The sequence below is a fragment of the Manduca sexta genome, chromosome 5 (assembly GCF_014839805.1).
Source record: "Manduca sexta isolate Smith_Timp_Sample1 chromosome 5, JHU_Msex_v1.0, whole genome shotgun sequence".
Classification (NCBI taxonomy): domain Eukaryota; kingdom Metazoa; phylum Arthropoda; class Insecta; order Lepidoptera; family Sphingidae; genus Manduca; species Manduca sexta.
In genome coordinates, this window is record NC_051119.1 from 9,864,874 (window position 1) to 9,891,389 (window position 26,516).

General features: G+C 36.1%; 1 protein-coding gene across 9 annotated transcripts; it reads left to right on the plus strand.

The window, feature by feature from the left end:
- Positions 1–1,642: 1,642 nt before the first annotated feature.
- LOC115449358 (atrophin-1) lies at positions 1,643–26,516 on the plus strand. Of its 9 annotated transcripts, none has more exons than XM_030177144.2 (15): positions 1,643–2,324; positions 2,969–3,116; positions 4,211–4,340; positions 5,255–5,430; positions 6,576–6,753; positions 7,380–7,517; positions 8,267–8,383; positions 10,635–10,760; positions 11,489–11,562; positions 12,482–12,574; positions 13,024–13,105; positions 14,024–14,119; positions 15,054–15,145; positions 15,622–15,703; positions 20,011–26,516. In XM_030177144.2, exons 1-15 carry the CDS (start codon positions 2,038–2,040, stop codon positions 20,523–20,525), a joined length of 2,334 nt encoding a protein of 777 aa, XP_030033004.1. In that variant the 5' UTR covers positions 1,643–2,037; the 3' UTR covers positions 20,526–26,516. The 9 variants fall into 9 exon arrangements, with proteins under 9 accessions (XP_030033004.1, XP_030033006.1, XP_030033007.1 ...); XM_030177146.2 differs by having other exon boundaries at positions 14,027–14,119; XM_030177147.2 differs by having other exon boundaries at positions 11,492–11,562.

Here is a 26,516-nt window from a genome sequence, read left to right on the forward strand (position 1 = left end):
GTAAATGCGTGCAATGTAGTACACAGCATACATGCCCGGCGTTACCGTCAGGCCATAGCTACTCGCAACGCGAATTGCGATGCAATTTGCGGCGCAGCAAGCGGCGGGCAACGATATATATATATATTATTACACGATTTGTTCAATGGTGCGTGTTTTTATAAGTGATTGTTACACATTGAAATAAAACAGATTTTGCGGATTTATATTTCTTTCAGATTACGCAATGTATTAAAATGCCGTAACATTAAAATCCCAATACACTGAAAACTCTAATTGGTCTCTGCTGGAAACCGGTTCATGCTGACCGCATTTCCATATCTATATATATAAAAATGAATTGCTGTTCGTTAGTCTCGCTAAAACTCGAGAACGGCTGAACGGATTTATCTTATCTTGGTCTTGAATTATTCGTGGAGGTCTAGGAAGGTTTAAAAAGTGAGAAAAATTCGAATAATTGCCGGGAAAATCCTCAAAACAGCATTTTTCTATTTCCCATACAAACGTTTTCTAACTAATACGTAGAGTCAATTTGAGCTTTATTGCTATTGTATAAAGTTCACTGTTGTCTAAGCAATGTAGGTGTGTTCCTAACATCAAAGCAGTGTGCGTTGGAGCACAGAATATAATAATGTAATGTCGCGTTCTGAAACTTAACAAAAGTAATATCGCGGACCCGACTAAATTGAACAGTCACAAAATTTAATATATCATTAGTTATTTGGTTGGCTTCACGATATTATTTCTGTTTTCGTTATGGACAATTTTTGAGCTACTTTTGCATATCTATACTTATAATAAATCTGTAGAGAGGTCAATTCTGTACATGAAATATACTCATATTTCCAAAATAAGTGGGGGTGATTAGGGATCGATACTGATGCCAAAAATGCAATTAGTAAAATTTTTGTCTGTCTGTCTGTATAACCGTTATAGAAACAAAAACTACTCGACGGATTTTAACTTAACTTGGTACAATTATTTTTCATACTCCTGAGCTGCTTATAGTATACTTTTCATCACGCTACAATTAATAGGAGCATAGCAGTGATGGAAAATATTGGGAAAACGGGAGAAGTTACTCCATTTTTAAGCTTCCGTCATTTCGTGTGCAACCTTAATGGTTAAAAGTTCCTTCGATTTCACCAGGATCCCATCATCAGACCCTGACCGGACAATCGGACCACCTGCATACCACCATAAATTAAAAAAACATCCCGACAAATTGAGCACCTTCTCCATTTTTGAAACCCGAAATCCACGCGGGCGAAGCTGCGGGCGGAAGCTAGTATATTATAATTCCCTTTGTGCTGACTGCCTGGCAAGTGAGTTAATTTTTTTTTAATTTATTTATTACGGCTCTGGAACCTGGCAAGTGAGTGGGAGGTGATGTTGCCACAAACTGACAAATAAATTATTGTTGCCAAATATATTATTCTCTGTGGGTCCTCATTTGCCGAAATCCGTAAAAATCTTATTAAGAAATGGAAACTTTGGTTTTCTGAGCTTTGGCTCATAATTTATAAAATGCAATTCATACAAAAACAATACCTATAAAATGTATTAAAATGTATTTATTTTATTTTCGCAGAAAATACTAAAATTTGGCTTTTATATATGTATTACCTTTGCCTACAGAATATATGGAAAAATTCAATGGCAGCCATATTTGCTAGGAAATGGCGGCTGTTTTCTTGGGAAATGTATTTCCGTGTTAATTATTTTTATCGTATTTTAGTTCCAACATATGTACTATAGACAATAATTCACAAATGATATGGGTTGTAGTTACAGTTCACAACAAATATATAGTGGTAGTAGGAAATAAATGGTCTGTATACAACTGTCTTGACTGCCCGCTATAAACGCGGCTCTTCACCGCGTTTATTTCTCAGCAAGTCACATTTGTGCCGTATTTGTGAGATCAAAATACACAAAATTTCCACCGGTATTTATGATATATGTGTCAAGTGAGTGATCATACGTATAGTTAGTGTGGAAAGTAATATGTACCAGTAGGAATAAAAATCCATAACAATGGGTGAAACTGAAGAATTCAACACATTGACGTTCGAAAAGAAATTAATGCAGCTGAAGGACACACAGGAGAGCATTCAGTCGTTGTCTTCATGGTGCTTACGGCAGAGAACCCACCACAAAAAAATTGTGTCAAGTTGGTTGAATGTATTGAAAAGGGTGAAGGTTGAACAGAGGCTGGTGTTGTTTTACCTGGCTAACGATGTTATACAGTACAGTAAGAGAAAAAACTACGAATTTGTAGAGAGCTGGGGACTTAATCTGCAGAAGGCTACACCTTTGGTCAGGTTAGTTATACAACTAAAATTAAAGTTTGTGTATCCACACAACAATTTTTTATAACCATACGAAATGTAATTGATTTTGTAAAAGACGATGGATTTCCACAATTTCAAATCTTGGCGAAGCTTTGTGTATAAAAGTGAGTATAAATTAGAGTGTTTACTGGAAACGGAACATCCAAGCATTCACCCGTTTTTATATGTTATTGAATTGCACTTCGAAAACGACACTCAATATTTTATTACAAACTTAACTTAAAAATCACAATGCACATTCAGACAACATTTTATCAAGCAAAGGCCTGAGCGTGGTTGACATCCACAAAACACAGGCCAGGCAGCATATGGGACCTGTAATCAGACATTACAGCTAAGATAGATGCAAAATAAAAAAAAAAAACATGTTAATGTAGATTGAATGCACCTTGATGATTATTATACACCCAGGGTGGAAATTATTTTGAAAACAAAACTTTAATGCTGTACCATTCATGGGAACATTACATTATAATGCTCTAGTCTATAGTCATCTTTACACTGACATAGAATGTTATACTATAGTATTCATATTGTTATGAATACAAAAAATCCTTAAAGGTAAAAAATAATCTGTCCTGAGGTTATATTAATTCTGCATTTTTATATTACAGAGATGATAAAGTAAGACCAAAAATCCTACGCATATTTAAAATATGGGAACAACGCTCAGTCTATGATGATGAATTTTTGTCTGACTTGACGGGTCTGCTGAGTGCAGGAGCCACTAAGAAGGCTGATGATGATGCGCTTGATTTTCAGGTATAGAACTATAAAACCATGATAAAATCTGAAAAATAGTTTAATTTAAATGTCTAACATTTGTGTAAACATAAAAAATCATTAGGTATAAAACTTTCAACACCTAAGTAATTTATGCATTACTATTGGCTCCACCTGGGCAAATAACTTTAGTCTGGGAGCCGCTTCATATTGTCCTGGCATAAAATGTAGCCTATTCTTTAACTTAAACCTCTAGCAATACATTGGTGAATGTTGCATTCATTTTTGTGCAGTAGTTTTTATGTGATGTATAAACAAACATACAGACCTACATAAATTTTGATAGTGCCATTTTGCTCTAAGACTTCACATATTACTATTGTTTCAATTGTATATAATGCACAGATATCATCCTGTTATAATTTAACTAGCTTAAGCTTGCGTCTCTACCCTTGTGCAAAAGTTTTGTGGAATAATAGTTCCTATGTATATGACATTATTTATAACAGAACATTATTTCCGATGAACTTTCAAGTTAAAATCCTATTGGATATACCTTGTGTCACAACATGTAAAATACCTGACACTCTATTGTCACATAAGCAAGTTTTAAACCATTTCGAATGAGTGCTGATAATAGTTTGCGGTAACAGGTACACACACCCGCACTGTGCTGCGTCAATCTAGTACGCAGACTCAAGTGGTAGCATCCGCGAACGGGTATATAATTTTCACCAGATAGAAAATAGCTTATGTCCTTGTCCAAAAAAAAGTTGCAAAAAAGGGGCACTCTGATTGATAAAACCAGTTCTAGATAACATTTTACATGCCATATTTCTTTTGTAAAGTATGGCGCATTAACCATCAAAGTTTTGCTTTTCTTAGCCTATAGCCTTCCTCGATATATAGGCTATCCAGTATTTAACACTAAAAGAATTTTTCAATTGTAACCAATACTTCCTGAGATTATTGTTAAATAGCTGAAAAGTTTGGTATACTTATACACACTTCTCAGTTTTGTATAACACTTTAAAATATGTATTCCGTGAAAACTTTGCACATGGGCAGAGTATAAAGCAAATGATAGGACATAATAATAGGTAAAAAAGTAATGACAAATGTTTACTTTTCAGCCACAACAACTAGTGAACAAGATTAAACAATGTGCAGTATTAGAAGCGGATACTGATATGAGACTGAAATGCATTCATGATAGCCATTTGCAATTGTCCGACGCTGATGAGTTGTGTGCGAGTTTGAAAGGTGAGTGTAATTTGTTTTTTAGGTCATTAAGGGACCGTTCAAGTATTACGTAACGCAATTCGGGGGGGGGGGGGGGGGGGCTTTTAAAACGTTATGATGCGTTACAGGGGCGGCAAAGGGGTCTCCTACAAAGCGTTGTGTAACATTGTTTTTTTATATAAAAACAATAACAAAGGTATTTTAGCGAATTTCCAGTATTTTGTATAAAATAATTGTGAATATTTAAAAAAAAATCACTTGAAAGTTACATAACTTTTGGACGGTGGGCGGGGGCGTACAGGAAAACGTTACGGCGCGTTTAGATGGGGGGTGGGGGTCACTAAAATCTTCAAGAACTGCGTTATATAATACTTTAACCGCCCCTCAGTCAAAATACCAGAAATACCAGAGTATAAAATAAACTAAAATGGTCTTAGGTCAGGTAGTGGTTCAAATCTCCTTAGCATTTGACGTTTTGAAAAGAGATGTGTAGTATAGTAAACGAAATTACTAAATAACTATAGTATATATACAACCTTAGCCCGATTAAATAAAAGCAGATATTTATAAATAAAATAAAGAAATAGCAATCAGCAGTTTATCTACATTGAAAAAAAGTTATAAAAAAAAAGATTAGAAAAGAAACTAAAGAAGAGTAATATCACAAATCAGCAATTTTTAGATTAATATCTGTATACTAGCTGTGCCCGCGGCTTCGCCCGTGTGGAAATTGTAGTGTACTATTAACCTCAACTTTCATCAAGAATTGCACGATCTTTTAGTAAAAACTGTACAAAAATCTGTTGAGAAAATTGATCACATACAGACAGCTTTTGAGGACTTTGTTTTAAATATGTATAGATAGATATTGAGTGAAATGTTTGCTATACATACATACAATACATGTGATTTAAATATACTATTATATTCCGCAGACAGAAGTCATAAAGATGATGTTGAGAAAGAGCTGAACGAGGGTATAGCTTGCGTGGAGAGGTACACACAGTCGTTGCAGCGGGAGATAGTGGCCAGGGAAGCTCTGCTGGCATTGCTGACCTCTGCTACCCAATACTACTCCACACAGAGGGGCGAGGTCAAAGTTGTCGCTTATGTAAGTCACACAATAGGTTATTAATACAAAAGTATTTTTCGGATTCTATTTTATTAATTTTTATTTTACACACAAAACAGGTTACAAACTTTATGCTACAAATGAGGTTTCTTAACACAATTATAACCCAAAGCTTGTGTTTCACAGTAAATTTATACAAGTGCGAGTGATATAACTAAGTAATAATGATAAAGGAAAAGAGAAAGTGGTACTTAACTACTAAAAATTACTAGAAATGAAATATTATTTTATAAAATGTATACAGAATTTGACTCAATCAAATTGACTCGTTTCCTATCGGCCGCTTTTAATACATTTGCTGCGGCGCCAAAACAACTAACTAGTGCGGCAGCCACACTTGGAGTGTTGTCCCACGCTGGCGTGTGGAGGCGCGATGCGTGTGAGTGGGACAGCCTTAGATATGTACACATCGCTCGACGCACGCGCGTTCGCCAAAAAAACACATGTCGTGTCGCAGGCAACATGGAACTAAATAATTTTGGACTTAATCTTCGATCCGTTTCTAAGGATAAACGAATTAAAGCAAGAAGTCATTCATTAGCTTGCAAAAAATAAAGGTTACTCTGGTTAGTCCATTTTAGTGGTGGTTCGAAACAAGCGATTTGGACTGTTTAATGAAATCGGCGGTATATGTCTGTTATTTGAGTGCCTCGAAGGCGTAGTTGTATTGGGTGCGCGGTATGACTACTGCGCTGCGGTTACGGGTTCGAATCCCGGGTTGGGCGTCGTGAAACTGGATTTTTCTACTCAATACCAACTCGGAGTCTGGAATTTGTGCCTGATAAGGCGATATCGCCCCCTGACATTATGGAATGAAATACGCGGCGTGCGTTTCTACTATATGTTTATAAGGAAACAGATTAATCAATATGTATAGTTTGATGAGCCAAAATATTGGGTTTTTTCACCATAATATGTATAAGATTTATAGAGGAAGCCCATGCTCAGCTCAGCAGATAACACACCACTGGTATAATCTTTTACTATAGTAATTTCTGTGTATTTTGGTACTAAATTTATTCAATACACTAATTTTCCAGTATTGCCTTACGATAGATATACGATAGACGGGAATAGACATCCCACAAATAGACTGGATCTGTGAAACTGTGCCTTATGTCCAGGCGTATAAGAACTTCGGCGCGCGTGTCCGTTCACTCAAACGCAAGCTGGACGAGCTGATCCCGTCGCTGCCGCACGCGGCGCCGTCGCCGCCGCAGCGCGACGAGGACGTGCCCTCGCCTGGACCTGACGAAGACCTCGACCTGCCAGCTAATGATAATGATGATGATGATGGTGATTGTACGTAATACTTTATGTCAAATGTTACGTTACACGCTCGCGTTACATGTTACACTGTAGTCTGACCAGAAAAAGAAAAGAAGAAAAAATAATCTCGTTATGCTGTTAAATATGGAACTAATTTCCTATAACTAGCTTTCACACTCAATGCACGCCCGTACGAATATCTTGCTACACAGTTCACATTGAACGCTTGATATTGAAGTGAACCAACTCATAATAAGGAGTGGTCTACTAGTGGTAGGTCTCTCATATGTTAGAGGCCGTCTAGGTAGGTACCATCGCAAATTCTATTTCTGTTGATAAGCAGCAGTATGTAATCACTTTTGTATTCCGGTTTGAAGGGCATTGTAGCCAGTGTAACTACTGAACATAATTAAACTTAACATGTCATGTTTCAAAATGGCGAGCGCAGTAGAATACCGAACAATACTTTGTAATTCAAGGTGTTGGATGGTGTTTCTACTGTTTATGGGCGGTCGTATCGCTCACCATCAGGCGAATGGCAAGCTGGTCTCGTCATTCTAAGCAATAAAAAAATAAGGCAAAAATTTGTTATACACCTATTTTAACGATATGTTCGCCGGAAATTGTGGATACTTGTTTAATTATGTTGTACTTTACAGTGGCTTACAACATCGATCAAACATTTAACTCGACATTGGGAGCTGACGGATCGCTATACAATTTGGGGCTGTCATCGTTTCTCATGTCCGAGAACCCTATGGCATTGTTCACTGAAGCAGTCGAGAACGGCAATAATGGTGAGTTAATTTCATTCAGTGTATTCTGTAAGTTTGGGACAATATGGTACAAATTATAAGGTTCATTACAGAGGAAAAAATATTAACTGAAATTGATGTAAATAGGTACTATTGATAGCTAAAAAAAAACAAAGATACGTACTGAAAATATTTTATATAGTTATGTTGAAATAATATTGAAAGAAATAAAAGGTGTTCTAACAAAAACGTAATAGTAATTACCGATATTGAAAGCTTGATTTGAAATCTTAGATTTGGTATGGAATATAAGTTTCTTATTGCATGCACGGTAAAGTGAACACAATGCATCTGATGGTACGTAGAGTGTGGTCCAATAGAATGTCGACTGACGAGAGATGATCAAACGGCAGTCGACACAATTATGCCGGCCTGATCGAACCGGATATACACACGCTGATCCCGGAATGCGACACACTTACGCGGGCCAATATGGCGGGTTTTTACACCTTGTGTACGGTGGTCGCTATCCGGAGTGTAATATAGCACTTATTGTCTAGTGTTACTGGCTGATGTTTTTGCACATGTTTAGTCTCTGAATTTTTTTTATTTTAAAATATAGCAGATGGCTCATGCAAAGCGGCTTAATTCATGTTTGGTAGACAATGCCAATGTAATTTTTTATTAAATGGCACTTACAATGTATCTCAAATTCTATTCACATTAATATTTTTTATAATTATGAAAATGAACAGAATCATTGGCTTGTCATGTACAATGTTGTTTTACAGCAAACAAAATAGAGGTAATCAACTCAAGGCCAAGTGAAAAGCAAGACTTTAACATAACCGAATTCCTGAAAAATTTAATACCCTTTGACAATAATACAGCCGCGGACAATATTTCAGGTAAAAAACAAATAAACCCGGGTAATTGTGCAGTATCGCTTGCAAAGTACATTAGATATTGGTTTTGAGTTTTTTTTTCGTATTTTTCGCGTTTTTTTTTCTTTGCTTTATTGTTTTTTTTACACTTGGCATTGTATTATACCTTTTATTTTTAATTTAGAATTTGCTTGGCATAGTTAAATTGGCTAAATCCATATTGAATGATAAGAAATTTAAACATGTATTTTGACGTTGTTTGTGTGTTCTTAGCGCCGGTTATATTAAAAAAAACAATTTTTTTATAGCTATAAGCTGCAGTGCTATAAATGAAATTTTGTTGGATTTGAAAAATAGTAGTTTTGTAGGAGAGTTTCGGTATTCTTTTTTGGATGTGTTCGAATCTTGTGTTGTGCAAGAACCCTTGGTGTTCAGTAACTATTGCACCTTTGAACGTGGTGGGTGTTTCAATCGAATGGGGTAAAACACTAGAAGCAATTGCCCAATCAATGGCAGGTATCTAAAATTGAAGTATTTTTAATCGAAATATTCTTATCGATTTTTTTTAAAATGGGAATATGTGAAAAATATAAGTGCTACAGATACAAGTTGCATATAATTGAAGAGCATAAAAAATACTATTTTCTGGTGTATAAATTAACAATTATGGATCGCAAGTGTGTCAGCAGATTGATAATTTATGAAATTTGGATTGCCACACATAAAATGCATAAATTAATCTCTAAAACCAATACAAAACCGAAAATTGTCATTAACTAATATAGAGAGATAACAGAGGTCTTGAGAAAACAAGGAAACACGAAAATCGATTAAACGAGACTGTTAGGGTATGCAATACGGGACACGAGTGAAACAAACGCTGGCTCGTACCGGACTAATTTATTAGCCCATCGACGAGGGCGTGTACGCAGCACGCTATACTTATAACTACATACATAAGAGACGATGTCCAGAGTGTGAGAGGACGGGGGAGGTCTACAACATCGCGAGGGTACAGGGCGCGTCGTCCCCGACTTCGAGACCCTTCGGTGCAGAATTCACGAAAATTTTGCAGTAGTAGCCCGACTTCTACTCTATACCAAGATATTCTTTTACAACAATGACTTCTACCTAATACGTAGCTTTTTCTTTTACAACTATTAACTACTAAAGTACAGTTCATAAATTGAATTCCCGTTCGGTAGGTGTCACAAATGGAGATCTGAAAAAGGCATATTTTTTTTTACATTTAGTCTATATTTTATAAAACCCCTAAAACATGGACTGCGGCCCGCACACCTGTTGTGTATTAAAGGGTGCAACGTCAACGTCGTGGTATATGTCAAGCGTGATTATAATAAAGTTACAAGCATGACGGGGCACACGCTACCAGTGATAAAATAAGCGCAACACTAATTTACAATTAAAATATACGCAACATTTGGTGTATCTGGTGCAAATCTTCCAAATTACGCCCGTGTGGGCTCGCCGTTCGTAGCACTCATTTTCACACGCTACGTGTATGGAGCCACAATTCACACACACGTGTTCAAGTCCGATATGACGACACGCTAGGTGTGGAGTGTATAACACCGGTTCATAATTAATTGTTTTCTTGGCGCATTAATTGGCGTATAGCAATATGAGAGATCGAATTGTTTGTGCATACAAGGGCTCCTTCAAATTTGTCGCGCGGCAAGGTAAATCTATATAAAAAAAGACGCGCGACGGTCGCATTGCATCCACGCTGTATTTAGCGACAAACTGAAAGCGCTCTTAGATCCTTCACTTTAGAGTCGTTTGTTTTGTGGCAATTCTTATCGATTGGCAAAATAGCTTGGCTGCAGCGCTGCTGCCGTCGTGCAGCCTTGGAGCTGATTTGGAGGTGGCCTAAGTGATCAAATATACAATACAATCGGCAATCTATTTAATTGTGGATTGAATACTTTGCCGAAATTTAGACTCGTGGCTCATGAGCCTAATCCAATTTTAATACAGCTTAAAATTAATGAAGAAATTCTAACAATTGGCAGTTATCATAATATACTTTATTTGCATCAACTAGTTTATACAAGATACTATAAAAATATATAAATTGTTCAAAACATGTTATAGTAATTGATTTATCATCGATATTTTATCAAATTTATATTTTTGCCATACAGTATTTAAGAAAAGTATGAATTATTGAAGAAATATAATCGATTACTCCTTGTCTTAGACTACATTTAATTAATTGGAAGCAAAATAACAATCAACTTAATTTTTCTTCCAGTAGTGAGCGCGAGCATATCGCAGAAGTCTCAAGACACGTTGCCAGGGTTGGACTTGCTGACTCCGGAGAGCACGGGCAACCCCGCGCCCCCCACCTCATTCTACGGCACTATGGAGCCCCCTAGCGGTCAGAATACACACATACTACAGTATATTCTTCTATATGTTACCTTCATATCAATAAACTAGAAATATCACTGCGATTAATTGTAAAATATTTTCCGGGTACGAACGAATACAAATAATTTTTAATATACCAGTTCTCTGATTGATAATTTTATTCATGTCAGTATGACTATTATTTCAAATAAAGACAGCTACAGAATATATAGTAGAGATGTACAAGCGAGTGAAATGTTCATTTGCCACTTATATGACATCTTAGTATTTGCGGTGGGTTGTAATTAATTTACCTATTGTTGTTGATTTCGTCTCATATCTGTTGGTTATTGATAGCTGTGAGCCATTCAAATAAAAAAAAAATATGACATCGCGCCGCCCTATTTAACATTGATGATACTATGTCAGATATTTATACTTTATAAAGCTGATGAGTTTGTTTGAATGCGTTAATCTCGGGAATTAATAAACCGATTTTGAACATTATTTCACTTATAGGAAGCTACATTACTCCTGAGTGCTATACACTTTTATCTCGGGAAATTATAAAGCGGGACTTTCCCGGAAAAACTTCGAGCAAAAACTGTAATTATATAAATGCCAATAGCAACCACTCTAGTTACAACTCAACCACATGTTCGAACAGAAGACAAATTAAAAATATTTTCATATTTTAGGTAATGTATTAGAGCTGAATATTTACAGAATTATTATAAAAGGTGTTCCATTTTCCAGAAGATCCGGAACAGGCGTATAATCCCGAGAGGAGTAGTGTGTGGAGCGGCAGCACCCTGTGGAACGTATCTACGGTGAATATCATTTTATTGTTCTAAAGGGTAACCGACAGAGGACTGAGGTAGGTAACTGTGTTATAGACCAGTGGCCAAGCGTTAAATCTGGGCCCTTATATAGTTAGATAGATAGTGTAAACGCGTAAAGCGGCCGTGTCGTGTTATCTTCGTGAAATGTGCGTGGAATGGTATTCTGTAAGCCAATTTCTATAACCCTAAATATGGTGAATGGTGTTACGTTCTTGTTACGTACTGTTAAAATTACGTGCGGGATAGAGAATAAGGACCCTGAAAAGGAATCCGCCACAACATATAGGTTCTATGTTCTATGTTGAGGGACTCCTTGTTCCACACTTAGCCCATAGTAGTTTGTGCCATTGTGCACGGACAACATATAGGTACTAATATGTATAAATGCGGTTTGAAAATTCTAATGATAATTAGATTTTACATAAATTACGGAATCGGGTCATTCGCCACTGCTGCAGACGTATTTGTTTATGATATGAAAAGCCTGGATCGATCAGGGCAATATTACTGTTTTAAACCAAAACAACGTGATGGACAGCTCATAGTACTATTTTAGTAGTAACACTTACAAGACTGATCAGGAGTGGAGTGGAGAAGGTGGTTGTTAACGTTTGTATAAGTGAGTGATAATATCGTACACCCACGCTCCCCTACCTTCTAAAATCTTTGTTCTTTTCTTAAGACCGGCAGCGAATCCATTATTATTTTATAATTATAGGTATTTATGATTTTAGATGCTACCTGCTTATACGTCTTTTTCTATAAAAAAAAATCTATATTAGCTGATACATGTTATCGCCTATGTTTTCTGTAATATCGCTCATCTCTGGGCGGGCCTGTGTACAATGTGGTCGTAGTGTCGTAAGTGGAGACTGCGCAGTAGTGTGTAGAGCGTGCGCGTGCGCAGGTGGGCGGTGCGCGCGGCGCGTTCGCGGAGGGCCCCGAGTCGCCGCCGCAGAGCGAGCGAGCCGCCTTCGCGCACCACAACATCAGCGTTCAGGTACTGTTACCACTCACATCTAGTATTTTTCGTGAAATGTAAAAGTAACATAAAGCGACAGTAACTGATTGTACAAATTAACAGTAACGATCAGTGAAGATAATAAGCATGTTATACCACCGTCTGTAAATTGTAATGTTAAATAGTTACTTTCACTTTACACTTGCCATTATGCCACATCGGTGTAAGGTCGGAGCAGCATACCCTTTCAAGCATGTAAAAATTTGTCTTAATTTTTGTGAGCGTCTATCTGACCTAACGTCATCTTTCTCTATGGGTTTAAAAATATGGATTAATAATTTTTTGAGTTTCCCAAAGGGAAGAACAAAAATTCACACACCCTGTTGCCTGAATTTGAATAAAATATACGCCACTACTAGACCAAGTGAGCTATATAATAAAATTATAACAACGATCATACCTAATGAAAGTGTCGTTGCACATTCCAGGACATTCCGCCGGTAAGCGACGTGGACCACAGGGGATTACTGCCGCCTCCACCACCACCACCTGTGTTACCTCTATTAGGAAGTAAGTGGACATAACATAAAGCCAAGTTGAGAATAGCAAGTTCTTGCAGCAATATATTGCGCAAGGAGTTCCAGATGCTTCCTAGTGCCAATGTTTCAATAATTCTATACACATATAACGAGTCGTGCAAGCATAAAAATTTGCAATATCAGTTGCTGTGGTTACTCGAGAAAATTGTTTCCGGAAAATTCTGCACTTTTCTTGCTAATATAAACCTCGCTTAACAATTTTTGTGTTGATTGCGGCGCAATGTAATGCACTACGTGCCTTCGGTATTCATTTATGGAGTATACCCAGTGTAGAATGCCAATGTTGCGGTATACGATACGAGTGTAAAAATTTGCGCTATCAGCATGTGACCGACACTACAAGTGTTAAAAGTTTCCCATTAGCTACACAAAACACACGGGCATACACGTTTTGTGCTTACCAATTGGTAGGATATATAGGTAGAATAGAAAGAGCCTGATGCTATGTATGTATAGCCTGACCAGGAAAGTAAAGTACCCCGCCATGTTACGATAAATAGTTTACCGCAACATGACGAGGCGACCCAATTTTTTGTATTGACAATGTTAACTTTAAAACAAAAAGGAAAAAGTGGCTACCCCAAAGCGGGTTTATTATTTTCCCAGTCAGGCTATATGTGTGATTCCCTGCGTGTATGTATGTAGGGATGAGGGGCAAATAAAAGAGAGAAATTCTACTTAAAATATTTACTTTTGACTACTTAATTTTAATTACAAGGTTGCGCGCACGCCCGAGCCTCTGCCGTAACCACCATTGGTCGCGAGAAAGAGAGAAAGCATTGTCACCTTTCTCTCGTGCACCGAACATCAGATATGCCTACAAAAACATTTTATTATAATTCTCTTACAATACGATCAGATATTATTCCCCACATGTGTGATTTATCAGCAGACATCGAGGACGTGGACCACAGACTGCTGCCGGCGCTGACGCAGCTGTCGCCCGCCGCCAGCGTGCCGCCGCCCCGACATACCGTGCATCAAGGTACGTCACGCTTACACGTTATTTAGATTTACCGCTTTACAACAGTTTTCAATAACCGATCTCAAACTCAATCTCAATCTTCAATCCGATTCTGAGGATGAACTAATCATAATAAGTCGTTTGCAAGCGCCTATACATATCATAAAACAAAGTCACCTTTTCTGTCTATCTGTATGTTATCGATTTTCTCAAAATTTACTTGACGTATTTTTATGAAATTTGTAATTGAAATAGTTTAGATCCTGGGAAGGTTATACTACTTTCTTTCCCAAGAAAATATATAGCGGAACTTTTATCTCGGAACACTCATTCACGCGGGCAAAGCCGCTAGGAAAAGCTAGTTTAAAACGGAACACAACAATGACTACACACTGCTGCTTGGCGGCAGAAATAGATATTGAGGTGGTATATACCCAGGCGGACTCACAATGGCCCGACTTTTTTTACGGGCTAAGTGCGGACAAAGGAGCCCATAACCAATACCAATACCAATACCCAGGCGGACTCTCACATGAGAGACCTACCACCAGTATCTCACATATAAATAAGTCGACGGTCCCCAAGAACAAAATCTCATCTTCAAAATGTCTAGTTGCATTATCAAGATTTTAAATTAAGTGAAAATATAAATTACTCACCACAAAATAGAAATTAAATAAATTTTCGATAACAGTTTAATTTTCGATAACAATCAATAGTTTTAAAATAAGTCATTGATATGTATATTTTCACTTAACTTAAAACCGTCATACTGAAACTAGATATTTTGCACATAAGATTTTGTTTTTGGGGACCGTCGAATTATTTATGTTTCATAAGATTACTCACAATAAATAAATAAATCAACAAGTACCAGCAAAGGCACTTTTCATTCAGCTGTATTCTGTCATACTACATTACCAAATGTCATTAAATTATATCTATGTGTTCACAGATGTGGACCACAGGAATCTTATACCGTTGACGCAGGAGCCGCCTGTATCCGTCCCCGCGCCGAGACCCATGAACCCGAATAAAATGGACCAGGTGAGGAAACAGTATCATTAAGTAAAAGTAAATAAAGTACAATACAGTAAAGTTTCAACAACAAAGTAAAATGTTGACTAAATTGACAGGTAGTGCGATAAAAACATAAATTTGAAAAATGTTTTACATAGGAGCCAGATTTTAATATTGCTATAACTCATTTCTTGATTTTTTTTCCGTTGTTATTGTAGTTTGTTTCTCGGCTATTATACCGCATATTCAGTCAATAATGAAACTACTGTCTACCCACTTTACAAAGGTCCATAGAAATGGTTGTAGTGCAGCCAGATTATTACTAAAATTCCACAGATTTAAATAATGTACGTATCTACGAATTCATCTGTGTAATCAATTGAATTAAACCATTCATCAATGAGAGACGTGTGTGCAACTTTGTACTCGTATTTGGTAGTGAAATGAGGGTAGAATTAAAAAAAAAGTTTCCTTTTATTAACAGTTTGTTAAATCATTTGCAGGACTACAGAGTGCCGCCGGTGCCGATGCCCTCTGACATTGTGGAGAGCGTCGACATGGATCTCTCTGAAGACGAAGAGCAACGTAAGTTTATCATCCACTAGTTTGTACTCGCGGCACCGCTTGCCTGTTTGTTTTTGCCTTGCATAAGTTTCTCAGACACTGTAACACTTTCTGGGTAAAAAGTTTATCTGACATATCGGACCCTTAGAACTAAAGTGACCTAACTAAACATTTATATATTTTCTGATTTTGTTAAAAAACTGCCTTCCAAAGCATGCTCTATAACCCTATGATGAGAAAAAGACAAAATTGTAGTATAGAAACAGATTCTCACTTTCGACGACCGCCCAATTCACTGCCTTTTATATTGTTTGTAATTTTTTTTTTGTTACCCACAAATCGTCTTTTTTTGAGTTAGGTCAGTTCTAAAGGTGCGCTTATTATGTCAAATTCGGGTTTTGTCTTTTAATTAAATAAAGGAGTTTATTGTAACCAACTTTAACGTTAATTGCGGCGCCGAAACAATGAACTGTCCACCAGTGCGGCACAGCACGCGCACATTGAGCGTGTTGTCCCACACTGGCGTGTGGCGGCCTGACGTGAGTGAGTGAGACAGTCTAAGATAGATTTTTTTAAATATCCAGTCACAAAAAGCAGCTGTTAGGTATGTCGCAGTGAACGTGTGGCGCTTGGTGGTTTTCAGCGCAATAAATAGCCTAAATTATAGTCTGCTACGTGTTAGTTTTATTTTTGTTAAAAGTGGTCCTCACACCTCGTAGATTAATCAGACCTCACAGACCTCACAATAGTTTGAAATATGGTTTTACGATTTTTAGTACAAATTACATAATTTATAAAAAAAAGTGTGTTTAAAGATGGCGTCGGGTAGAGAAGAATCGAATTGCATGAATTTGTTTCTTTGATATTTGTCTCAGCACGCCACAGTGCGTTCGTAATCAATTCGATTTGACCCGGCGATCGTAGTTGACGCCAGCCATTATAAGGGCCAAGCCATTATGCCACCGCCCGATCGGCAACTCGACTACTTTTTCGCAGCGATGAGTGAGCGAGACAGATATACGGGGGAATAGGAAACATACCTGAGACAGAGCAGTGTGGATAGTGTCGTGCTGCTCAGCCGGTTTTCGTGACTTGGCCCTCATTCAATCACTTTAATTTTATTTGTACAGGGTTATATTGACATTGCCTTACTAAACGAAACCATATATTTTGTCGTCTTGAAAACAACACTTGTCACTGTGATTGTAGATGTAAAACTAAAAGTATATTTTGAAGAAATTACAACAAAAAGTTTTTTTTTACTTTTACATGCCCTAATATCAGTACTACTAGTCTAAGTGAATGAATTTCAGTAACATATACTCGTATGTATCCGCACACAATATTCGCACAACATAGTAAAAATAAAACCGAGATTTTTTGAGAAAATATTCATTATTCGTGAATCATTTCTGCCCAATGTTAGTTAAAATAAATATGGTTTTATTTAATACGCAATGTAAAAATGACCCTGTATGTATAGGTAGATGTGAATTCCCTGCCTGCCGCCCCCGTTCCTTAGGCTCCGCGCTAAGCGAATCAATTTTATTGACACTATAAACAAGCCTCTACTACTGAGAGACTTTAGGACGTACAGCCAATTTCTTCATGAACTGTAAAAATAAAAGTCACAGTTAAAGTTAAGCCATAAGAGTTTTCGCAACACAAATATCGCTAAAGTAGAAGCCATATGAGTTGCAACAACACAAACGCTGCTGAAGAAAAGGCTATGACTTCGCGTAACACAACTGTCGCTAAAGAAATCGCCATAAAAGTTGTCACAAAACAAACGTTATCGAAAAAAAAAGACATAAGCGTTGCCACAAAACAAATGTCGCTAAAGTAAGTCGTAATAGTTGTAACAACAAAAACGTCAAAGAAAAAACATAAGAGTTACCACAACACAAACGTCGCTAAAGTAAGTTGTAAGAGTTGTAATAACAAAAACGTTAAAGAAAAATAAGTAAGAGTTGCTACAACACGAACGTCGCTAAAGTAAAGCCATAAGAATCAACAAACCATTCGTCAAAAATAAGGCAAAAGCAACAGTAACTTCAGCTGTTAGTGTCAATGTAGGAATTGGCTGTTAGCTTAACACGTTAGTTAGGCTTAGTGTTGGAATTATGTATGTTGCGAATTTTGTTAAATAGATCACTATAAACTATTTGCACCCAACTCCTCTTATTTATTTATAAAGATACACTAAACAGATTACTGACAATAATTATCTAAATTACATTACAGTGGATCTAATGGCTTGTCAGAATCCAAATAGAAGTGTATACAACTTATTCAAAATAGGTGACACGTACATGTTATTTAGTTACAACATAATAATAATAAATACAAAATATGTTGGCTAAGTTAAGGCAGACGATTATTACCATTAGCATTGGAATAAAACTATATACTAAAGACTTTCCCGCCCTCACACCTACCACTACAACTCCTGTAAGCCAGGATCAGCAGTGGCACGCAGTTTATGAATCTCAGGGACTAAAAAGGGTTGCGGGATAAAAACTAATTTGTCATTATCCCGCAACGAAATTAATCAAATAGAAAAATAGGAAGGAATTGGAAATATTAATTGGCCATAACTATAAATATAAAACTATATTGTGGATTATCACGGTTTTTATATTATAACTAGCTTTTGCCCGCGGCTCCGCCCGCATTATAAAGTTTTTCAGGCTAAAGTTTTCCGTTATAAAAGTAGTAGTTTCCCGGGAGCCTATGTTCTTCCCAGGGTCTCAAACTGTTCCATACCAAATTTCATCTTAATACGTTGGGTAGTTTTTGAGTTTAACACGTTCAGGCAGACAGATGCAGTGGGGGGACTTTTGTTTTACCCTTAACATTTTTTTACAAAAAATAGGGGTTGGTGATAGAAGGGTATAAATTTAGGGTTGAATGTATTTTTTTAATGCGACATAATAAAAAAAAATAAAAAAATAAAAATTTGTATAGAATTATAAAAAAAAATGTTAAGGGTGGACAACCCTTAACACTTAGGGGTATGAAAAATAGATGTTAGCCGATTCTCAGACTTACTGAATATGCATGCAAAATTTGGTTAAAATCGGTAAAGCCGTTTCGGAGGAGTACGGAGACAAACATTGTGACACGAGAATTTTATATATTAGAAGATTTACTTCCGACGTTTCGAAGACTTTACAGTCTTCACGGTCATGGTGCGGACTGACTATCGTCTAACATTCAAGCAGACATAAGATATCGTTATTATCGTTATGCCTAGTGTAAATAATTATGCCAAGCGCGTATAAATATAAATTATCTCCATTCCATCGAAAGCGGGCCAATCAGAATAAAGTTTGAGGGACATGCTTGTGCCTATGGTTTATTGTAATTGAACCGATCTGGAGATAGCGGTTGGGTTAATTTTTGCTTTTGATTTTAATTTACTACCCATTTAGTTGTAATAAAGATATACAAAATAGATATTATAATATACTACTGACCCTTCCTAGTTTCGTCTTGGTAGCAGAACATCAGGGGCTGAAATTTTCTCCATAATAAAATGCTCACAGTTTCAGCTGGGAAAAATGTTCTCCGGTAATCCCGCTATGTATGTTCCCGAGATAAAAAGTAGTCTATGACCCACCCAGGACCTTAAATTTTCGCCTTCCTAAATTTAATCTAGATCCGTTCTGAAGTTTTTGAATTTATCGCGTTCAGACCAATCAAACAGATGCGGTGGGGACTTTGTTTTATATATGTAAAAGAAAAACGAACCGAATTAATTTATGTATCGAATGAAAAACAATAGTAGAGACACCATCGGCGCTTGCTTAAAATAAATATTAATAATTTTTGTTAGAAAATAGAACTGTTGTATATATGTTCATTGTGAATTTTTTCATGCTGTCTATACATCGGTATTAGCGGGGGCGTCAGGTGACGGAGGTTGGTTGTTTATTAATAGTAGACCAAGTAGTCATAGAAAATAGACTGAGTATTCTCTGACTGTAAAACAGATTTGGGAACGAAAGTGTGAGAGAGATGAAGCGATCACGCGGCCAGTAGACTTTTGATCGGTCCACATTACGGGCTTGTAAGGGTGGATGAATTTAGCGAAATATATCTGTCTCTTTTCAAATGTGCATAGAAAGAAAAGAGACAGGTATAAGCTTTACAATATCACAATGTCTTTGATTTTTTCTACTGTCAAGTCAATTTTGTGAGAATATTGCTTTGTCCATTGTCTATATGTTAGTTTACATTGTCGTTTCTGTTTACATTTTGTTCCCATACAATACAGCTTCTAGTGCTTGTACAATTATTTTTATTTAATACATTTATCATTTCAGATGTCATGTACGGTCATCAACAACAGAATCCGCCTGAAAGGAGGCACAGTTTTAACAACAATAAAGTTTTAGTCGGCGGCGATAACGGCAAAACGAACCACACAGACCACAATCTCATACGGAAAAACGAGTTGAAAGAACCACCGCACTCCGCACCGGTGGTACCACCCATGGTGAACCCATTTGACGCCATGCCACCATCGCTGAAGAACTTCAACCCCCCAATAAACAAATACCCGCAGAACTACCAAAAACGGGAATTCGAAACACCTGAAAAGCCCTACAATGAGAGTCGGCATGTTATGGAGAGTCAACCGGCACAACAGATGGAATATTCCAATGATAGTGAGTGGCACAATGCTCAACCTAGGCCGTATGGGAGTCCTAGAGTCCCCAGGCATTGGGCACCGAGGACTAATTACAGGCCACAGTTTTCGCCACAACAGTTTTGGCCCAGAAATTCCCCGCGGCCATCGAATAGATGGAACGGTCCTAGGCCGCAGAGGTTTTGGTGATCTGTGTTTTGTTTAGTGGTATTCATTTAGAACAATGTTGGCTTGACAGTTTGTTTATGTAATGGTGTTTACATAACAGCTTGCTGATTGATATTTTGTCAGTGAGTTGTAGCAGTGTGTAAGTATTTTTTTAAAGAATGTGAGATTTGAGTATTTTATATAGAGTAATTATTGCGTCTCGTCTTTTTCATTGTTTCAATTTACATATATTATATATATTCTAGTAATTGAAACGTAAATATATACTTTAATGTGTTTTGAATTCTATTATAATAGTATAAAGGTATGTTACCTTTCGCACTGTTAAAACTTTATTGATGAAAGTTATTTGTATCACAAGGTCTGCATAGAATGTGACGGAATTCCGTCAAATATACTAGCCACTACATATACGAACTGTACGCTGACATCTATAGTGTTAAAGACTTTAAGACTTCAGTGAATTTGTTTTGGACGGCATCAGACATGAGAGTCAGTTCCAAGAATAAATCTTGAGAAATATTTTATAAAGAGTTATTACAAAGCGTAATAATATACGCTATTGTTTATTTTATTGCACTGATTTTGTCATCGTTTCGATTGCGCAGTCCGCTCGAATATGTCGCAGGATTTCTTAGTTTTAGGTTATTTGAGGTAGTTAGTGTAAAATTGGTTTCACTCTAAATTTTTTTATGGTCTAGCAGACTTAGGCCATAATTGCATTATGGCCAGTTTAAAAATGGAAAAAACTTTTAATCCGTGCATAATGCCAACATGGCAAAAGCCAGTCAGATCATGACAATAATTTACAAGTTAGATTATAAAACATAAAAATGTGAGTTAGACCGCTTTTGCCCTAACACCTTATTTAACTGTAATAAATTTAATATTTTTGCTGTTTCACAATACTCTTTATTTTGTAACAAGAAGAACGCAGCTGCATATTTTAAGGTAAAAATAAGGCTTCAAATTACTGTATGATTGTACATTTAAAGGTAAATAAATGCGATTAAATGACCATCTAAGTAATAAATACCGAATCCTTAAACCACGTCGACTGTTCCCTGAGTCACATATTCAATTTATTATGTATACACAGGACTGAAATTTCGGACTAATCATCTAAGATTACAGTTAGGGAATATCAAAGCATGCGTGTACGCACCATTATGTTTGTTTTTTTACACATATTGGAGTACTACAGGGCCTCCTTCGATATGATGGTATAGGGCAGGTTTTATGTCATTCGCGGCCTGACCTTGGGAGATTAATAAATTGAATTTATAATTAGTTGTACAGGTGTTAGGTAAAATGGGAGTTATCAACAGATCGATTCTGAAAAAATGCTAAATAAGTAATATGATGGTTGCGATAACATTTTAGGGGCCATCCATGAATTACGTCACACTAATTCCATGAGTTGAAGCCCCACTAAACCATTGTCGCGGGCGGGCATTTTTAATTAACTCAAACCGTCCCCACTGATGTGATGTCATATATTTTGCAGTTAGCCAAATCTCAGTTCAGTTACTAATCTCAGTTAGCCAGCTAGTCGTCGAGTTCTAATACTTTATATATATTTGACTTTATGAGACTTACTAATTTCAGTTATCTAGCTAGTCATCCTTTGATACTGCAACAAGACACACTGGGGCCATTTCGTATATGCCGTTAACTAGTTCGTCTTCCAAGACTTCAATAAAAGACCCCGAAGCCGTCTCGTATATGCAGAGAAAGGCCACCGCGGGCTTGGTACGCCGGTGTAGTGTATAGGGACTAGGGACTGTTCAATGCTCGCTTGGATGATGCTATACTATGAGTTTCGACATTGGTCCGTAAGACTGGTGAAAGCAACATGCCTATGCTATACACCCTCCCCAAGTAGTGGTAACTATAACGCGTTTGACCCGCGAGAAAAAGTCCATTGATACACGAGCCACGCGTAATTTGTGGTTGGCCCCTTATACACATAGGCCCATTTCTGCCACTGATCTACAGATAAAAATCAAGACCGTCTATTAGTTTTGGCACCTATACATTTGAAAACAATAATTCTCGATTATAATGAAACTTGACATTTCATAGGAAAATATATCAGACCGAGTATTATGCTTGTAATAATTGGGTAATGAAAAATTACGTGATAATTGTTTAGCAAAATTATATTGTAAAATGCTTTCCTGTTTAACGTTACATTAAATTGTAAGTGAATAACATGTTTAAATAAACTCAAAACTGCACCTGTACCGTTATTTTAGACTCCTTTTTGTTGGTATTAAATTTTTTGGAATAGGTTTTTTTATTGTAATGGAAATTGTACTCTCATTAACGAAATGTTCTGAGTCAAATCGCTGGGTTCGAAACCTTTTCGAATAGTATAAATCGATGTATATTAAATTCATTCCAATCGGTTTATACGTAGTATTTATAATCTGAAATTGTTTAAATGATCAAGTGCAGGCGAACTTTTATTACCATGATTTTATAGTAGTTTTGGGACCAAAACGTTGTTACTTAGAACAATTTGTAGGAATATTTTTCACTCGTTCGAGTTTGATAATGATAGTAACGTCGCGACAATTCATTCATAGTTATTAATGGCACCAATCGTAGTAGTTCGTGAGATTTAGTTGCATTACCACGAGTTCTCATTTATTATTCGTAAACATAAATTTTAATGTCTAAAAAAATAAAATATTACATGGTATTTTTTTAGACTCTATGATTGATACAGAATTTAATATTTTTTGTTCCAAAACGACTATAGAATGACGGTGTATATGAAAACAAAACGTGCATGGAAGGTACCACACAGGGACGGGGCGTCTTCCTTTCTTGCGACTTTTTTATATTTGGTTATAACCTATATTTTTCATGTTGTTAAGGTTTGATTTTTCAATCATCAGATAACAATTATTTGTAGTTTAATTACAAAAATAAAAAAAATACAGTTTAATACAGGCACATTTTGATGTAGCGTTAAAAAAAAGAACCACATAATCGTGTTTACCTCTGCTAACATTGTAGTGATATGAACTGAAATAATTTATTTAATCCCATAAAGTGTTTAACAATATTTGGAATCCGTTAATTTTTACTTTGCCACCAGATTAGAAGCAGTTTCCACCAGAGAATAACAGGCAAGATATTCTAATGTTTCTCTTTTTAAAATCAGTTCAAAGGTATAAAGTATAGTGCATAATACAAAAAAAAAATATGTGTCATAGTATTTCTTGAGCAGTTAGTTTATATACTTGTGATATACTACATTTTTAATTTTCCATACGTGTGCTGTGCCGGTCAGATTTAATAATTTGATTACCTTAAATTTTACCCATATAATATTAGATATTATAGTTATAGAGCTACACATACACATACAGCTCGATTTTCAACAAAGGATTCGGTATTTTTCATTAATTAAAATAGTAAAATTGTCAATTCAAGTCAAGTCAATAGTAAATTGCAGTTAAATGGTCTGTCAGTTGAATAGGACAGCTTTTTTTTTACTACCAAAAATTGTATTCTACCATCGTACCACGTACCAGTCGACATAATTTCCTAAAAGAATAATTATAACACGATTATTTATCATTTAGGAACACCAGGATGCCTTAAAAACAAATATTTTACACATTTTTTTTTGTCAACTGTAAATAGTCACGCACGCCGATACCACACAGAACGACTAGCATCTCTGTCTAACTTATGTGTAGTATAATCTTATGTTTCATTTTTCAAATCTTTGACTCTTTGTTGGATGATTTTGTAGAAATCTGTGAGTGTCGAGCTGTAGCATGCCTAAAGGCTAATTTATACGTAACAATTATTGCTAGAAATAATAGTTTTTTTTATCTGTTGAAGAATGGTATACGTCACTACAGGCGAAAATAACCTCGCCATTGCCTATGTTCAGACGGGGTATCTTTTTTAGGCAATAACTGATTATTGCCAACAATAATTAGTACGTTTATGTAAGGCTTAATTTTACAACTGCCATTTTAAAATTACCGTAAATTGGGGTGGATTGGCACAGCAATAGTTATAACATGTTGAATTACAAAGATAAGTCAATTATATCTGATTTATTTATGTTAGTAATAATAAAGTTTATAGAAATCGATTTGTATATTTCATGATTATTATCCGACAAGTTTTGTTGCTATTGACTGCCTCGGTGGCGTAGTTGTATTGCACGTTCGGTACAATAGCACTCTGAGGTCCTGAGTTCGAATCCCGGGTCGGGCAAAGTGATATTTGGGTTTTTCTGCTCAGTATCAGCCCGGAGTCTGGAATTTGTGCCCGATATGGCGATAGGCTCGCCCCCTATCACATCATGGGACGGAACATACTTGGCGAAAAGTGGGTGCCCTAGATGCGCCTCTGCATACCCCTTCGGGGATAAAATGCGTAATGTTATGTTATGTTATGTATGACCCCATTTTACTGTACATTGTCGGGTATCTCTTTTTAGGACTCCCCATGTGGACCCCACTCCGCTTAACCTTAGGTACAGTGGGGTCGCTTTGCCATGCTGTGCAAAGTATGGCGTGTTAATTCGTGATTTTTTTATTAGTTTCACAAAATGTGGACGTCAAAAACAATGTCTTATAACGACTCGATAAGACCTGTTGTCCTTTGTATTTTGCAGTTTTTAAGTTCTAGAAGTAAGACTTTTGTGTAAATATTGCTCATATGTGTAACATATAGTTAAATAATAGATTACTAGTCTCGATGTTTTATGTAAAGAACTTGACTGTTTTATATTTCTTTTAAATACATCATTACCTATGTTTAGTATTAGTGTAATTTTGTGCAATTTTAGAAGATGGGTTTCTTAAGATTTATAAATTAAACGTGTCTTCCTAAACTTGTAAATTTGCTTTATTTTCTTTGGATACACACCGTAATATAGATAAGCAATGACTGCTTGCATCTTAATGTATTGAAGTCTGAACGTCTGTTTGTAAGGCAAAGAGACCTTGAATTCGATTCTTACATACATTGACCGAGTTTATATAGCAGGAATTATGAGAACCGGGCGATTCATCGATTCGTCAGATCCGAGGGACATAGACTAGGGGTAGTCTTAGCGCGCGTCTGAACTTCTAGCTAGAACATCATTGATATCATGCTTTAGCCTTGAAATATACATTTGGAGATCTAAAATATATAGTCAGAAAAAGGGCCCCCGAGTAGCTAAGACCCTTTTATATATCACACGTTATACGAAAATGCATAGATTCTGCCAAAATTATTTATTTTTCTCTTAATTTAATTTTAGGGAAATAGGGAAAAATATATGAAAGAAAATATTGTATTATGTAGATGTAAATTTTTCACCACTATGGCCTTACATAAATTGATTCTGGGTGCAGAGATAACTTTAAATTTAGGAGAGATGAGAATAAAAAACAAGGTGAATCTGGATACGACACAGAACATAATGCGTTAAAAATGAACTTATTATTTCGCCATCTCAGCGTTGCATTATGTTTTAATTAATAAATAAACCAACTACATAAAAAGATAGTTAAGATAATCTTAAAAATTAGCTTTTATTCCGAAATTTTCCATAAGTATACAAATATTCGAATTAGTTCGAGTGAAATATCATTATTGTACATAGGAAGTATTGGTTTGCTTATAACATTGTAAGAATTTATTCCAGTCCATAATAATAGCCGAAATATTTAATAAAGTATTTTTTCAAATATTTTTGGATAGGCATAAAATGTCAAGGAAACAGGAGCAAATATGTGTTTCTTTGGAAAACAATAATTAATTCGTATTATATTGATATCCAGTACAATATTTCCTTATATTCATATATTTATTCTCTGATACTGCTTTTTTTATTATTTTGTCACATTGCCCCTGTTTCCTCATAATAGAAGATAAAACAGTCAAGTGATGTGTATAAAATAGAAAACCGCTTTGTTTCATAAGAAATTGGTTGACAGTAATATAAAAATCACTGCTTCATTTGCTTAATAATAAATAATAATAGTA

What these genes read in the sequence shown, in the direction of transcription:
- LOC115449358 (XM_030177144.2), top strand. Translation starts at nt 2,038, where the DNA reads ATGGGTGAAACTGAAGAATTCAACACATTGACGTTCGAAAAGAAATTA. An exon ending in TGATGATGATGATGGTGATT is followed by an intron (nt 6,754 to 7,379) that starts GTACGTAATACT and finishes TGTACTTTACAG; the next exon opens with TGGCTTACAACATCGATCAA. An exon ending in ACCCGAATAAAATGGACCAG is followed by an intron (nt 15,146 to 15,621) that starts GTGAGGAAACAG and finishes AATCATTTGCAG; the next exon opens with GACTACAGAGTGCCGCCGGT.